Consider the following 16,287-nt stretch of genomic DNA (forward strand, 5'->3'; position numbering starts at 1 on the left):
TCTTTCTTTACAGAAATGAATAGAAAGTCTGAGTAAGAAATTGTCCTGAGAGATATATTCTTTAAAAGGCTTTTTTGAAGGAAAACAACAACCCTGCACTGTGGTTTTTGCTGTAATAATTCTTAGGGACCAGTCTCTTGTGCACCATAGTTTTAAAAGCTTCTTGTAAAAGAATGATGAGCAAACTTCAGTTCTTTGTTCAAGTGGACTCTGCACCAGTGATAAAATTCAGTTGGATCTATCCAGATTGCGCAATCCGGTAGCACTGGCGGTGGGAGGCTCCGTCCACCTGCATGTCATCATGTCCTGTTTTTGACCCTCTGCACATGCGCAGAAGGCTCTGCACAAGCATGGAGGAGGCATGCACGCTCACATTTGCGAGCCAGTAGAGAAAGGTACCAGTAAGTGAATTTCACCTTTGCTCTGCACTTCTTCATACCTAGGAATTTTTACATTGTGGCCATCTGATTGGGTGACTGTTTCTAAATTAATGGTAGACATAGAAACTGATAGTTAAGATAATTTTGTGTCGGCTTTTCTCAGCAAAAGTATCCAAAGCTTTGATTCTATCAAGGATTTTTGTTTCTTGAAAATCCTGGTCACAGACCCAATTAAGTTTAATTCCTATTCCATAACTCAGTACTGGCAGCTAAATAGAATTCTTCTGTTACCTCTTGATCTAATCTGGTATGTTCGCATGTTATTATAAGAGACATCTTTTATATTCTATTTATTGTAAATGAAGTTTTGAGAACATTCTTCAAATATATTTTCATCTAGTCTTTAACTGAAAAATATAGCATTCCCTGAAAGCAAGTAAAGCTTCTCAACAAAACAACCATCAGCATTATGTGACGCACAAAACTCGACTGCTTTTGTGCTGTTTAGATTAAAAACACTTACCTCAACCTCTCGTTCAGTAAGTGGTGGAGAACTGCAATAAAACAGGAATAACTTATATGTTATATTTAAAAGCCATTTATTCTGCATACTTAATCAGCAACTAACAGGCTATTTTTTTAATTGGCTAATAATCAGCTAACTGCATATATGCTGTAATTAGAGAATGAAAAAAATATACTATAACATGTCTTACTAAAAATCAAGCACATTTAATTCGTATTTTATCATTTGTAAATTACATTATTACATTGCAAGATACAGAACCTTGGTTCCTTAAAAAGTAAAGGTTGTCCACACAGAACTAGCATCATTATTGTGGCTGGAAGTTGAGCATTTTATGAGGTTGTTACAGGATGTGAATCATGTTTCTCTAGAGTTGAATGACAAGCATTCTAAAATATAGCGAATAAACCATATTACTTGTAATAATTGATTATATGTCATTGATATCACAGGATTATGAAATGACAGAGCTCAAGGTGACATATAATATTTTATTTTGGAATAACCTTTGAAAATCTGAGAGTCGTGATTGGCTAAGAGCCTCTCATAGTCGACTGACAAGAAAACCCTGGCACAATAGTGTGTAAAACTGTATTACTTTACATTCCTTATGTTATGGTCATGTAGACAAAAGTGGATTGAGATAATCTCCACCTCTTCCCAACTCGCTTTAATGAGATTAAATACTTATTTCACTACATATGTTCAGACAGTAAAATACCACTCACAGATGGATTTACCTTCCTGAAAATGGTGTTTGTACACGAAGTTTTCGTAAAAGAATGTCAGGAATGTTGGGCATGACATCACATCTATTCTTTGATTCTTCTTCCTCCACTAAGAAAGGGATTGGTGAAGACCCTAAAGAAAAAAACGTTTCATTGCTAAAACAGAAGCAACCAAACAGCTGAAGAATATTAAGTATCACACTCAGATGGTTCAAATGTTGTGGGAAGTTGGATGTGGGGGGAGGGGGAAGGGGCATTCTGCTTTAAGCAACCAATTTCAGAATAGATTTAATTTTTTAAAAAAAATCAATTTGTGCATTACTGATTAAAGTAAAACTCAAATACTCCAAGGGATGATCAAAGAATATCCCATTATTCATAAATTAAGCAGACTTTTATTTTTCAGCAAACGCATAATAAATCCCTATATTCTGCTTGATAGGCTGCCTGGTAATAGTTCTAATGATCTCAAATACAAATTATTGCAATCAACTGAATAAAACTGTATTTAAGACCATGGGTCCACCGTTGAGTCATTTGCAAATTTTCTACACAGCACATGTACAATATACACCTGTATAGTTTCCATAATAGTGTATTATTCCCCTTTCATTCCAGTAATGGTGAACCTATAGTTCTTTAACTATTATTGGATGCCAATTCTGATCAGTTCCACTCATGTCCTATACTCATTCAGGAAGAGATTACATACTAAGTCATCCTTACTAAGATTTTTACCAAAGGGTCAAAGTTAAATGGTATGGCTACCAAAGTCATGTTCTATTTAATCACACACACACACACACACACACACAGTTGTATTTCACCTCTTTCGCCTCTTTCCTGTTCAGCTGCTTCACTTAGATCAGGAAGTTTAAGTCCAGCTAAATTTTGATTTCTCATCAATATATGTTCCTGGTGGAGGAAAAAAATCTTGAATTATTTCTTAATATTTTACTTTAAAAATAGCTTTTCAATAACAGAATAAAGTCTATTAAATAAAGTGTTATGAATACATATAAAGCTGACAGTAATCTAGGAATTGCTTGATTTAATAACACAAATACTGAATCTATCCTTCACTATACAACATTCCCAACATGATTAACAAATATAAAAATGATACCAATAAAGGAGAATATTTATAGCTCAGGGTTGAAATAAGGGGTTCTTGGTGCTTTCTGAGCTTGTTTTCTAGCAAATGTTTCATTACCCAAACTAGGTAATATTATCAGTGATGATGTTATCTAGTTTGGGTAATGAAACATCTGCAAGAAAACAACCAAGTTCAGAGAGCACAAAGGAACCCCTTATAAAAATGTTACCTGCAAAATATTAAAAGGGTAAAATATTGTTAAAATAATACTGGAATAACTAAAGAGCTAGGTAAAGAAGAAGACAGGCTAGGACAGTTAATTTCATTACATAGCATCACTATCAAGTAGTCTCACTAATTGTCATCAGTCTACAAAGAAAGTCCCTTTTCATTTCAATTTATAAAAAGCACAGAGCTTTTAAAAAGGAGCCACATTCTGAACTGTACCTACAAATGGATTGGGAAACCAAAAAAAACAAAACAAAATATTCTTAATCTATCTACTAAAAAGCACACAAGATATGTCTTAAAGTAGCTCTAGTATTAAAAACTTTTAAAATTACCAACATACGGTATCACTTCTTTGCTATTTTAGTTACTATATTTATATGGTTGCCAACAATGTATTATCTGAGCAGCTTATTTATAATAAATGACATGTTAATGCACAACAAAATAGCAAAATGCAATTTAAATTCATGTTTCTCGGAATAACAAGTTTTCTTTTTTAAAAAAATAATCTCCCAAGTCTTATGCACTGAGGAATTTTTATTAAAATTAACTAATGAAGCTGAAGGTCACACAAGTTTTCTAATGATGCATGTAGTATTGCAAATAGGGGTTTTCACCCTAATATAATAGCAGGTCTGTGGATATTTGTTACGTAGGGAGGCACGAAATTCCATTTAGCTTTTCCTCCTAGCATTAATACTATAGTAATGACAAATTTGCCACATAAGCTGTTATTAGCTAGACAGAAATATATTTTCTTTTAAGATCATGGCCAAAAAGACTGCAAACTCAGTTAAATCAACCTCCCATGTGTGCAATTAAACTTTTAAACCCAATATTCTTTCTACTGATACACCAAACTGCTGTATTTGCAAAGGCATTTTCTTGTCATATGCATTTGTAAACTACCATCATTTTGGGGCAGTAAACTTCTTAATGTTTCCATTAAACTATAAAAGCTTAAACATTCCTAAAACCATACTAGCACTACAGCAAATGACTTTTTGGTTTATATTTTACATTATATATTATATTTACATTATAAGCTTTTAAACTATGTTTAAAATACCCTTTTATCTGAACTGTGCTCATATCCCTCTGAAATTGATTTTAAAAAATATTTAATATTACTTAAACATTAAGATGTTTAAGATTAAAGGATAAGTACTTGTTAATATATATTGCCGTGTCACACTTAAGAGTATATTTACTGACATAAGAAGGGATACCACTGATGGACTTCCTTAAACAAAGTTAATAAAATGCTCGACATAAATTCTAAATGGCTGTATTTAAAGTTTGTCTCTGATCTACTCAAATTGTACTGGTTATGAGCTACTAATTTTTGCACTGTCACCCTGGTGTAGGGTTGTTGATTTCGCCTCTATGTTGCTCCATTTTAGACAGAGTATTTCTGTTGTACAAAAGTGGTTCTCTTGAGATCAGTTTAGCAAAAAGCAAGATATAAAAGCAACGGAAGCACATTTATAGCAGAAACTCTTAAAGGAACATTACAGATTTATATGCAATGATGTTTCTCCAGAAAGAAAGGAAGATGTATTTATTTTTTGGGCTGTGAAGAAATAAAATGGTTTGTTTCGTGCACAAATATTACTTTCTAACATGACAGGACAATTTGTCAGCTTCTTCTTGCCTACTGTATATGTCTTACATAAGTATGTCCAAAGCTACAATGCTGTACCATCATTTACGTTAATTTTCCTAATGGAAGCTAGTGATGTTTTCTAAATGTAATAATAATTTTTAAAGGAATTGATTCTTCGTATGTGAAATGAAACTGAATCTCCACCTTATGAGCCTGAAGTTAAATTGGAAGGCCCTGTTCTCTAGCCACCTCCAACTATCCTTCCTTGATCCCAGTCTTTTTGTGAGGGAGAAAGACAGCCCCTTCTTCCCGGCAGAAGTAGAAAGGGAATGACTGCTCCCAGCCTTCACAGGCTTCGCAGGCTGCCTCTCTCTGAATATGAAGGAAAAAGGCCTGCCTTTTGCTCAGGTAGGGAAAAAAAAACAACAGAAATTGCTTCCTGTCTTTACTGTTAAGATCTGCTATAAATGCGTCTAGCCCTTCATTATTTCTGAGAAGCAGAATATTTATGAACTTCTTACCATGTTGCAAATATTAAGACTATAAAAATAGCCTCCCAGATCAGACCAAATCCTTATCTAGTCCAAAATTCTGTTCTTGCAGTAACCAATCAAAAGCCTGCAGGAAGCCACAGTCAGGATATGCCTGGGAGCATCCTTCCACTTAGGTTCCCCAGGAATAAGAGTCATATTGCCAGTAATAAACTGGAGTAATAAATATAACCATTGTGACTGTTAATGCACAGGAAAATAAGCTATTCCCACAGGAATCATAATCTTAGATATTTCATTTCAGTTGACAGTTTGCTATAATTTTGGGAACGCAAATATTAAAAATCATTTTTTGAAAAGTAAAAAAAGTAACTGCATGAAAAGACAAGACGATAACCACAATCCAAAATTGCACAAATACCATTGAACAGACTTTCAGAGAGGCTACAAAAAATGAGGGGGACTACACAATATCTAGAGTCTAAGCCCTACAAAAACAAAATCAAGGGATGTCTTTCTGGCTACCAGCTTGGCTGGCTTCAAAAAATGCTGGATCAGTTCATGGAAGTCATAGAGATCAATGGCTATTAGGGCGGATGGAAGTGTGGCTGCCTATGAAAGTAACATGTGGGGAAATTAATAGGCTTTCTTGTGCAGTTGATTTAGCACTTGTGAGAACAGATTGCTGGGCCATATGGGTCAGGAATGTGATCCAGCAGGCACTGATTACATTCTATATTATAACTCAACATGATAGGTAGAAGGGATGTCTATCACATCAAGGTAGAGGCATTTATTTTGTGCAATTCATTTGAATAAATTCCCAGAGGTCTGGCTGCATTTGTTTGTTCTTTCCCTACAGACTACTAATTTTGCCCATCTTCCACCGTACATTTCAAATAATGAACTGTACATTTCTGGTATAATAAACTATGGAAGAAAAATAATATTTTTCCAGGTTTAAAATATAATTTACTACATTATAATCCTATTCTATTACGTAAGACAGAAACAAATACTGTATAGTTTACACAGAACTTCCCCATATCAACTTATCAAAACTCACCTCTCTGAGCTTCGTAAGTTTCTGCATTCGAATTGGCTGAACTTGTATTTGAAGGTCTTTGAATGGTGGAAGCTTAGCTGCTATATTACCAGCTGCTACATTACCAGCACAGTTTTTAATATCTTCGGGTGAACTGAAAGATGCTTTTTCTACATTACATGGTTCAGGATGATCCCATGACATAGCTCGTAGCAGAGGAGAGCGGTTACTAGATGCATTAAATTCAGTTTTATTAGAAATGTTGGAATCCTTCAGTAGTGGTGCTGAGCCCTTTAACTTTGTGCCCAGTGCAATCATTCCTGGTTCTGGTAAATGACTTTTGAAAGGAAAGTCATTTCCTTTAACTTTTTTAGGGAATTCTTTCCCTAATTCAGTTTCACAGAAGTTCTTGCTACTTAGAGATATTTTGCCAGTGCTGGGATCTGAAGTGCAGAATTGAGGCAGATTATCCATATGTTTATATGGATCAAAGTTCTCCTTTTGTTCAGACACCTTCTCCTTTGGACTTTCCAAACCAGTTGTGTCAGGAACCATTCTTCCCTGAGAAGCTTTTCTTTGATCATTCTCCTTTCGATTAGGTACTCCTTTTGTGGGATTCTGAAATTAAACAAACAAACTTAAAATCAGTTTCTCTTAGATATCTTATTTTCTAAACCCCTGCTTTTCTTTTGAAGGCACCAGCAACAATATTTCAGTGGTAGAAGCAATCTCTTCAATATTTCTTACTTCAGAAAAATTGTTGTTTTTGATGTCAGGAGTCTAGAAAACAAATGTTTCCCTCAAGAAGCATTTATATTCAACCAGAACACACCACTGCTATCTATCCACTTTCTTTATAGATACAGTATCATATACAGGCACTATACCGAATCTCCATAGTGACTTACTAAGATTATTTTTTAAATACAAAATTTCATAAATAAACAATTTGAATGGACTATTTCCATGCAGAGAACCTGGGAGCCTATGTAAGGCTTTATAGGTTAAAACTAGCACTTTAAATTGGATCCAGAAAAACCTGGGCAACCAGGACAATACCTTCAGTGCAAATGTTATAGAATAGAATAGAATAGAATAGAATAGAATAGAATAGAATAGAATTTTTTATTGGCCAAGTGTGATTGGACACACAAGGAATTTGTCTTGCTACATATGCTCTCAGTGTACATAAAAGAAAAGATATGTTCATCAAGAATCATAAGGTACAACACTTAATGATAGGCATAGGGTACAAATAAGCAATCAGGGAACAATCAATATCAATATAAATTGTAAGGATACAAGCAACAAAGTTACAGTCATACAGTCATAAGTGGAAGGAAATGGGTGATGGGAACAATGAGAAGATTAATAGTAGTTCTAGTAATAGTAATAGTAATAATAATTATTATCATAAATAATAAAATAATAACAATAGTAATTCTATGATCAGAGATCTTAATAGAATAATAGAAGGGACCTTGTAGATCTTCTACTCCAATACATCATGCAGGAAACCCTACACTATTTCAGACAAATGATTATCCAGTCTCTTTTTTAAAATCTCCAACGTTGGAGGACCCACAACTTCTGGAGGCAAGCAGTTGCACTGATTAATTGTTCTGTCAGGAAATTTTTCTTTAGTTCTAAGTTGATTCTGTCCTTGATTAGTTTCCATCCATTGCTTCTTGTACTGCCCTCAGGTGCTTTGGAGAATAGATTGACCCCCTCTTCCTTGTTGCAGCCCCTCAAATATTGAACCCTGCTATCAAGTCATCCTTAGTCCTTCTTTTCATTAAATTAGACATACCCAATTCCAGCAACTGTTCTTTATATGTTTTAGCCTTCAATTCCCTAATAATTTTTGATGCTCTTCCCTGCACTCTTTCTAGAGTCTCAACATCTTTTTTATATCATGGCGACCAAAACCAGATGCAATATTCCAAGTGTGGCCTTACTAAAGCCTCATAAAGTGGTATTAACACTTCATGATTCTATCCCTCTATTAATGTAACCTAGGACTGCACTGGCTTTTTTGGCAGCTGCAGCACATGGCTGACTCATATTTAATTGTCCACTAGGACGCCAAGATTCCTCTCGCAGTTACTATTGAGTAGTGCATTTGATTTTTCTTGCCTAAATGTAGAACCTTATTTTTTTAAAATCAATATTGGATTTCATTTTGTTAGAGATTTCCTTCAACAACTGGTGGGTTGGTGAAGTTTCAACTAATTGCATTTTCCAAGTGATGCTCACATGCAACTTCAAGTAATGGCTGGGTTACTGACTGAAGCATCAATCATCATTGTCAGTGCTCCCTGCTCCAGGAGGATAAATTTACATATCCTAAACCAGACATTATTAACAATACAAACTAGATAAGGAAACAGTTAAAAGCACTAGCGCTTCTCAATTTTAAAAAAATATGTTTAACTTTTCACTCATCCACCAAGGGTTCCTTCCAAGTGACCTTTCATAGTGTTTTTGACTCTGTTCTCTCACATTGGATTCTGACAACATGCCCAGATTTGGTGATGCAATCACTCAGTGTAGCATAGCTAAGCTAGTTACTACCCATATAATTCCCATTTCTCAAAATAACATTGTTTACCCTGACCGATTAATATTAAATGAACAAAGAATATGAAAGCATATTTACCTGCAATGGAGACACCGACTCAACACTTGACGTGCACATATCAGAATCTACAATATGAAATATGCAATAAAAGTATTCACTTTGTTTGAAACATCATACATCAAAGAGAGGCATGGCAATTTTAAGAAAATCACTGCATACCTTAGGAATTCTCTTATAAGCCAATCCATTTGAACACATATGGCTTGCTGAGAATGTGCTACTCTGGATCTTTTTGTAGGAGGAGCCTTTCTCTGAAGTCATGAAACATCCTCCCAAAGAAGAGTTATTCATTTCCTTGATAATTTTTACCTAATTCATATTCTCTCTGAAAATTAAAACCAGCTCTATATGACTTGTTTCAGATCTGCCTACATTCCTTGTTATTTTGTTTGTTAAGAGGATGAATGCTTATTTTACTATAAAATTGCAAATATATTCAGTGCATGTTAAGAATAGCCTTCCCCAATCTAGTGCCAGGATAGTTGGTGGTTCTAAGAGCATTTGATATCTGGAAGGCACCAGGTTGGTAAAAAAAAGAGTTTTTAAAGTGATTAAAATAGACAAATTTGTGGATATCACCTAATTATGAGCAGATGATGGATCCAATTGAACCTTCAGGGTCAAAACCAAAATGCCAATAAGTACTAGTGTTAAGTTTTCTATTCAGCTTTCCTTCTTGAGTTTCTGATTTGATTGGCCATTATGGGCAACAGAATGCTTTTTATCTTAACCCCATTGCAAAATACTTCCTATTAAATTTTTGAGGCATACTTCTATGTAAATATATTTACAATACCGTTTAATAATCAACTTTATGGAGCATGGAGGTATCAACCCAGAAAAGCATTGTTCTATATTAGAATGTGTCACTAGTGATTTTACCTGTTGGATCTGGAAGAGTCAATGAGTTGCTCCGAGATGAAGCAGGTGAAACACTGGGGCTTAGTGATGGAGATAAAGCTGCATTAAATAAAGATGTCACTTGTGAGGCATTTAGTAAATTCTATAAAGGTGAAGTTAAACTCAAAGCATGTATTAAAATAACACTATAAAATCAGTGTTACAGACAACGAAACATAGAAGGGATAAAAAGATCCCTTCAACATAGTACAGTGGTATCTCGGTACTCATTGTTAATTGGTTCTGAGATGTGTGATGGGTACCAAAAACGATGAATACCAAACAAATTTTTCCATTAAGGTATAATCTACTGAGTCACAAGGCAGGTGACACCGACAAGTTCTTGCTTATATGTTGGGTACTAAGCAAATGATGAGTACTGGGAAAAACTGTTTGTGTCAAAATGTGTTGCGTATCAAATTTGATGAGTTTCAAAGCATTTGAGTACCAAGGTACCACTGTTCTTCTTAAACTTCCTTCTGTATGGGATGGTACAGTTAGTAAGGATCATCCCAAAAAGCATATTATAAAATCAATGAATTATTCCCAGAGCCATTATGATATAGTGTTTAGAATGTTAGACTTGCAGCAGGTCTAGGAACAGGGAGATCCAGGTTCTAGAGACTATCCCCAGCCATGGAAGCTCATTGGGTGATTTTAAGCTAATTACTATCTCTTAGCTAAGTCTACCTCACAGTAAGATTTTAGTAGAACAAAAATGTTCTATTTTTGTCAAACTGTGGCCAAGGATGATTGAATAGAACCCCTATGGTAAACTATCAGGTACTGGGGAAACTGGATAATACAAACAAACAAGCAAAGAAATAAACAAATAATTAACAAACAAACAAACAAATAACTGCTGGAATGCATAGCATTTATAGCATCAGTGTTGAAGTAAAACACATTTTCTGTTTTGTGGACTCCTCTACACATGATTCTTGGAATAAAAGATCATAGTTGTTGTATGTCAGCTAACCATGAGTTCCATTTGCACAGAGTCTGAAAGATGGTATTTTGGAATACATACCTGTGGGTGATTCTGAAAGGCTGCTTCTTGATTTTCTTCCTCTACGTGTGAGGAACCTCTCACTCACCTTCTTTGCTTCTTCTAATAGTTCAAAGTTCTTCTTTTTATCCTCATCAGATATTTGTATATCTGGCAGTTGGTCATGTAGGAGATCAATTACATGACCTTCATTATCTAAATAGGAAAGTACTGAATTAAAAATGAATGCATACCATAACTGCACATTCGAAGTATTTCTTCTTGACTGCTGTAATGAATGTATTACATACAAAATATTGGTAAATGTCTACTACAACTGACCAGCTAAATGTGGGCCATTAGTTCTCTATTCTTTAAGGTATTTTTACTATCTGTAAATATATCTATTATAATTGAGCTTGAAGGTAGCGTCATACTAGTGTTTGTTTCTTTTTGTGAGGCAACATTGGTTACAATAGCACATAAAATCGTCAGAAGTTAAGATAGTACAGTATTTGGCATGTACAAGGTTAGATAGTGATATCTTTCTTTGCTCTTTGACATTTACAGACATTGAATCTTCTGTTATAGACAACATTCAAGATTACATCAATGTATTCTGTGTTTGTAAGGGTGTCTTATGAAGCCCAAAAGACACCGAAGTGATATATTTCCTTCTATTTTCTCCACCGTCTTATACTGTATGTTCTTTGACTACATACCGTACACAAAATAAGATCAAAAACTTTTGTACTGTGTACAGTAGAAAGGGCCATACAATATTTTTAGAACAGAATCAATCTTATGGAAGCAAATGAAGCAATACTTGAAATTCTGCCAATTTGTGCGCATAAAAAATTTGAAAGAAAAAATAAGACGACAACATATGATTCTTACCTACAGAAGTCAAAGAGCTTCCTGATTTTCTAGCATTTCTGTTAGAATGTCGCAGATGAGGGCTAACAGGCCTAGGGGGAAAGACCCAGAAATATTGAAAACTGTTAAAATTAATATGTGTGAGCAGGTATGTACATCTATGTATATATGCATCTATAGGCATGAGAACATTTCTACAAATTTATTCATCTTTATTTTGTACTGTGAACAAAATATTGATTTTTTTCTGTATTTATTGTTAAATTAGTAAATTGTGATATATAAATACAGGCCAAAATCAAGATGCCACTCAATGCTTCTGCTATGAGTTCACTCATTTTTTGTATGCGCTGAGCTAGTGGAAACTAGGCCTTTATATCTTTATTAGATTTTTAAATCTTTTATATCATAAGTAACTGAATATACATAATATTCCTTCCTCCTCCTATTGTGTTGAACTTTGCCACGCAACCCAGAAAAATGGTTTATGAACTATATATTTCCAAGTTATTAAATGTATCTGAATTCAACAGCATTCTGAATTATTTAAAAAAAATATCATAATGGTTCTTATGGAAGCAAACTGAAATAATAAAAACAATCATAAGGAATAAGTACTTTCCTACATAAATAATGAAGGTCTTGTAATATGTATGTAGGAAAACGTTTTGGATTATTACAGACCAGTTTTAAAAAATAAGCAAGTCAGTTAAATGTTCTATTTCCATTAAAAGTAAGATAAATAAATGGAACAAAAATTAAAAATTGTGGCACAACAGATATCAGCTACTATTAGCTTGAAAACTGGCTGACAGTCCTATTTTCTGTTTTCATCTACCTACCGATGCAAAAATAGCAAGCAGTAAAAAGGTGAAAAAGAGGACACGGAAAAGCAGTAGGGAAGGGGAAAGGAGTAGAGAGGATGGTAGAGGATGGTATGATGGCAGTGGTGGGATTCAAGTAATTTAACAACCAGTTCTCTGCCCTAATAATTTCTTCCAACAACCAGTTTGCCAAGCTGCTCAGAAAGTTAACAACCGGTTCTCCCGAAGTGGTGCGAACTGGCTGAATCCCACCATTGGATGATGGGTAAGGAACCAGATAATGGGCAGATGAGAAGAGGAGGAAGACAACTGTTCCACTATGGAAAGTACAATTGTCCAAAGGGGCTGGTGTGTTTATCTTTATTCAAAAGATGAGGCTGTACTTCCTTCGAACAAACATTAAAGGATTTAACCCACATTTGGAGGACATCCATTGATTCTCACTTTAAATCCAGGGGTTCTAAAATTATGTTATTCTTGAAAAAAATAAAATGATTAATTTGCTTCATATTTATAGCCTTTACCTGTATGTAGGATATTTGCTTTAGCATAGCAATTCTGACTTGAGTCATGTAGGTTTCATTACAAATAAATAAATTGCACTTGTATCCTTATAAAATTGACTCCTCCAATAACATTGGAGGGGAGCTGGGTAGCGTAAATATTTAATAAATAAATAAATGAATAAATAAAAAACTGCTTTCTAGAATTAAGGAACTTACAATGATATAGAAGTCAGTCTATACCATTGTATATTTTTTTCAAACTACTGTAAACTTTAAGAGATGACATTAGACTCACAAATTTTCATCCAGTGTTTAAAACATAAAGCATCGTACAATAAATGAAAACAAACTATGTAGTATTAAAAGCTCAGTACATTAGTCCTTTTTTACCAGCTGCTCATTCAGCGATTATTCAAACTTACAACAGTGCTTTAAAATAAAATTTATGAAGGGTCCTTGAAATTGGGGCCATTTTAGTGTCCCCACGTCATAATGGCCTTTTGCAACCTTTACATAACACTTCCAAGAAGCAAAGTGAAAGGGGAAGTCAGCAGAAAGTTTCAAGTCGCAATCACATGATGCCGTGCTTAATGACTGTGGGTGATTTGCTCAATGACCACAACTGGAATTCATAAGTCAATGAAATCATGTTTCATTTAATATCTGTACTGCTTAGTGATGGAGTTGCCAGTCCCAATTCACTCAGGAAATAAGGACTACCTATATAATTTTGTAGCTGAGGTACCCCTGAGGGACTATTCAGTGATGGCAGGGTGCTGTCAATTAAAAAGTGTCACTTTGTAGGACCCAGAAAGCATGCCTTCTCTGTCCCTGCCTTTTGGAATAATAACTTGCCATAGATTTATATAACTCCCATCTTAATGGCATTCAGAAAATCATTCAAAACCAAATTGTTCTTCCAGGACTTGGGATAGGGTGGCTGCAACATCCCATAAATATGATTTTGTAGGCAAAAGTCTACCTCATTTGTTGCAGCCTCTGCAGCATTCCCATAGTCATGTGATTGTAGCATAGATGCATGGCAACCAACTCACAGTTATACATCCTTCGGTCATGATTGCCATTTGTGCCCTTCCTCACTGGCTTCCCACAAGCAAAGTCAATGGGAAAGCAGGCAGAAGTTAGCAAGTGAAGATCACATAATATTATGCCTAACACCCACATGGAATTCATAGTAGAGTATGTAGCAACTATAGCTGGAACTGCTGCAACTGCCATCATAAATTGGTGTGATAATGTGACTTTATGCTTTACACCTGCATAGCTTAGCAACAGAAATTCCTGGTCCCAATTACCATCATTAACTAAGGATTAGCTTTTCTTTTATCCCACTTTTTTTTTCTTTCCACATAAGTGTAGTTTAACTTTTTTTTTTGTCAAGCAAAAGCTTCCTTTTTATTTGACTCTGTACATTTATTTATTGAACCAAATTTATACACCCGCCCATTTGGCCAAAGGCGACAATTAATGATCATGGAAATAAAATGACACGCATGCATTAATTACCTGAGAGGTACATTTGTGTCTCTTTCGGTACCTGGTCTAATGGCACACTCTGGAAGAATTATTGAAGGTGTGTTGCATGTAGCTGTTTCAGCAGAGGACTCCTGAACAAGAGAAGTATATCTCATTCAAGCAGAATAAAATACCCCATTATTCTTACACAAAAACTTAAAGTTTATTCTCCCCAAGTTCAGCACAAGTTCTATTTAACAAAAGGTAAACCTTCTTGTAAAGGGACGCAGTGGCTCAGAGGGTAAAACGCTGAGCTTGTCAATCGAAAGGTCGGCAGTTCAGCGGTTCAAATCCCTAGTGCCACGTAATGGAGTGAACTCCCGTTACTTGTCCCAACTTCTGCTAACCTAGCAGTTCGAAAGCACGTAAAAAATGCAAGTAGAAAAATAGGGACCACTTTGGTGGGAAGGTAACAGCATTCCATGCGCCTTTGGCATTTAGTCATGCCGGCCACATGATCACGGAGATGTCTTCGGACAGCGCTGGCTCTTCGGCTGTGAAACAGAGATGAACACCACCCCCTAGAGTCAGGAGTGACTAGCACATATGTGCGAGGGGAACCTTTACCTTTTTAAACCTTCTTGAAGCTAATATAGTTTCTTCCAAAAGATAAGATGAGGTAAAACTCATCTGCCTCCATTCCCATATTCCAGCAAAACTTTGAAAAGACCTTTCTATTTAAAAAAAATATATTTTTTGAGGGAAAAAATGCTTTCTCTTTCGGTAACATCTTTAAAGCACTACCTATCACAAGGGAATTATCTAATTCTTGTTTTGTAAGTGTGTACAGTTTTACAAGATCTTTCAACCCTGTGCTGAAATTAACTAAAGACTTGTTGACATATTGGACAAGTAAGATGAATCATACAATTACTTTCATTAATAAGAAGGCAAATTAAAGCTATAACAAGACCAAATAAAAACAATGATGGACTCTACAAATTTCAGCCTACAATTACCATCCTAATGGTAAGGGTTTGAACAAAGAAACATTATGTTTGATTTTAGTATATCAACCACTTAGCTTGTATAACAGTAAAAACAGAATAGAATGAGATGTGATGGGCATATACAAATACAGGACAGTAAGAAATTGTACATACATAAACAGATTTGCCTATTTGTTTTTGCTTGTCTTAAGCTTGTCAATTGTATATCTTAAGGAGAATGCAAACTATCCTCTCTGAATTTTTATGTGATTACTCTTATTAACAACAACCTTCAGGGAACAAGAACTTGATCACGATTACTGTCTTTGGTGAAACATCTTAGTTATAAATCAATTCTAAATATTTATACAGCCTTGGAAAAGCAACCTATTTTTAAAACATTCTCCCTGACGGATGTTTACTGAGCAAACAGAAGACAGATCTTGTGATACCTAGAAATACATTTACACACTCACTGTAAAATATGATTTTGTAGGCCAGTGTCTACCTCATTAGATTTGTAAAACAACTAATTCTGTAGGTGTATTAATGACATATCACAGTTTTAAAGAGTTAAGAGAAAATACTGGATGATATTTTGACAGATGATGCACTTAATTTAAAAGCTTAGGATGTAGAAATGGCTCTACTTCTACGTTTGTCAAAGTTGCTCTATTTCATGGGTCAGTAGAGCAGATAAGGCTGACATAACATGGATTTGAAAGGTTAGATTCAAACCTCCTTTGAATCTAATAACTTAAAACAGAAGCCTACATTTATGTAATTATAACTTAACACATATTTGGGCTATACTTTTCTTCTAAACTGTGTAAGATAGGGGTGGAAAGGATACCTTGACTGTGAGTCCTCCCCACAAGGAGGGATTACATATTTGTGTACCACAAAAGACATGGTACTCACAGAAGGAATACTCCATGGGAGAATTTTCCAGTAGTTTTGATGTAAGGGTTTCTAGAAATCTTT

The 16,287-nt window shown here is 34.9% G+C and overlaps 1 protein-coding gene across 2 annotated transcripts in view; it reads right to left on the minus strand.

The window, feature by feature from the left end:
- IRAG1 (inositol 1,4,5-triphosphate receptor associated 1) overlaps positions 1-16,287 on the minus strand; it is an 87,762-nt gene that overhangs the window by 22,800 nt on the left and 48,675 nt on the right. For both annotated transcript variants that reach the window (XM_058159918.1, XM_058159908.1), the window contains 9 exons: positions 14,366-14,466; positions 11,530-11,600; positions 10,675-10,848; positions 9,627-9,704; positions 8,763-8,809; positions 6,125-6,721; positions 2,462-2,549; positions 1,647-1,767; positions 904-934 (listed from right to left, as the gene is read on the minus strand). In XM_058159918.1, coding sequence (XP_058015901.1) covers positions 904-934; positions 1,647-1,767; positions 2,462-2,549; positions 6,125-6,721; positions 8,763-8,809; positions 9,627-9,704; positions 10,675-10,848; positions 11,530-11,600; positions 14,366-14,466 — 1,308 coding nt within the window. The remainder of the gene's footprint in view (positions 1-903; positions 935-1,646; positions 1,768-2,461; positions 2,550-6,124; positions 6,722-8,762; positions 8,810-9,626; positions 9,705-10,674; positions 10,849-11,529; positions 11,601-14,365; positions 14,467-16,287) is intronic.

Source organism: Ahaetulla prasina, chromosome 1 (assembly GCF_028640845.1).
Source record: "Ahaetulla prasina isolate Xishuangbanna chromosome 1, ASM2864084v1, whole genome shotgun sequence".
Taxonomy (NCBI): Eukaryota; Metazoa; Chordata; class Lepidosauria; order Squamata; family Colubridae; genus Ahaetulla; species Ahaetulla prasina.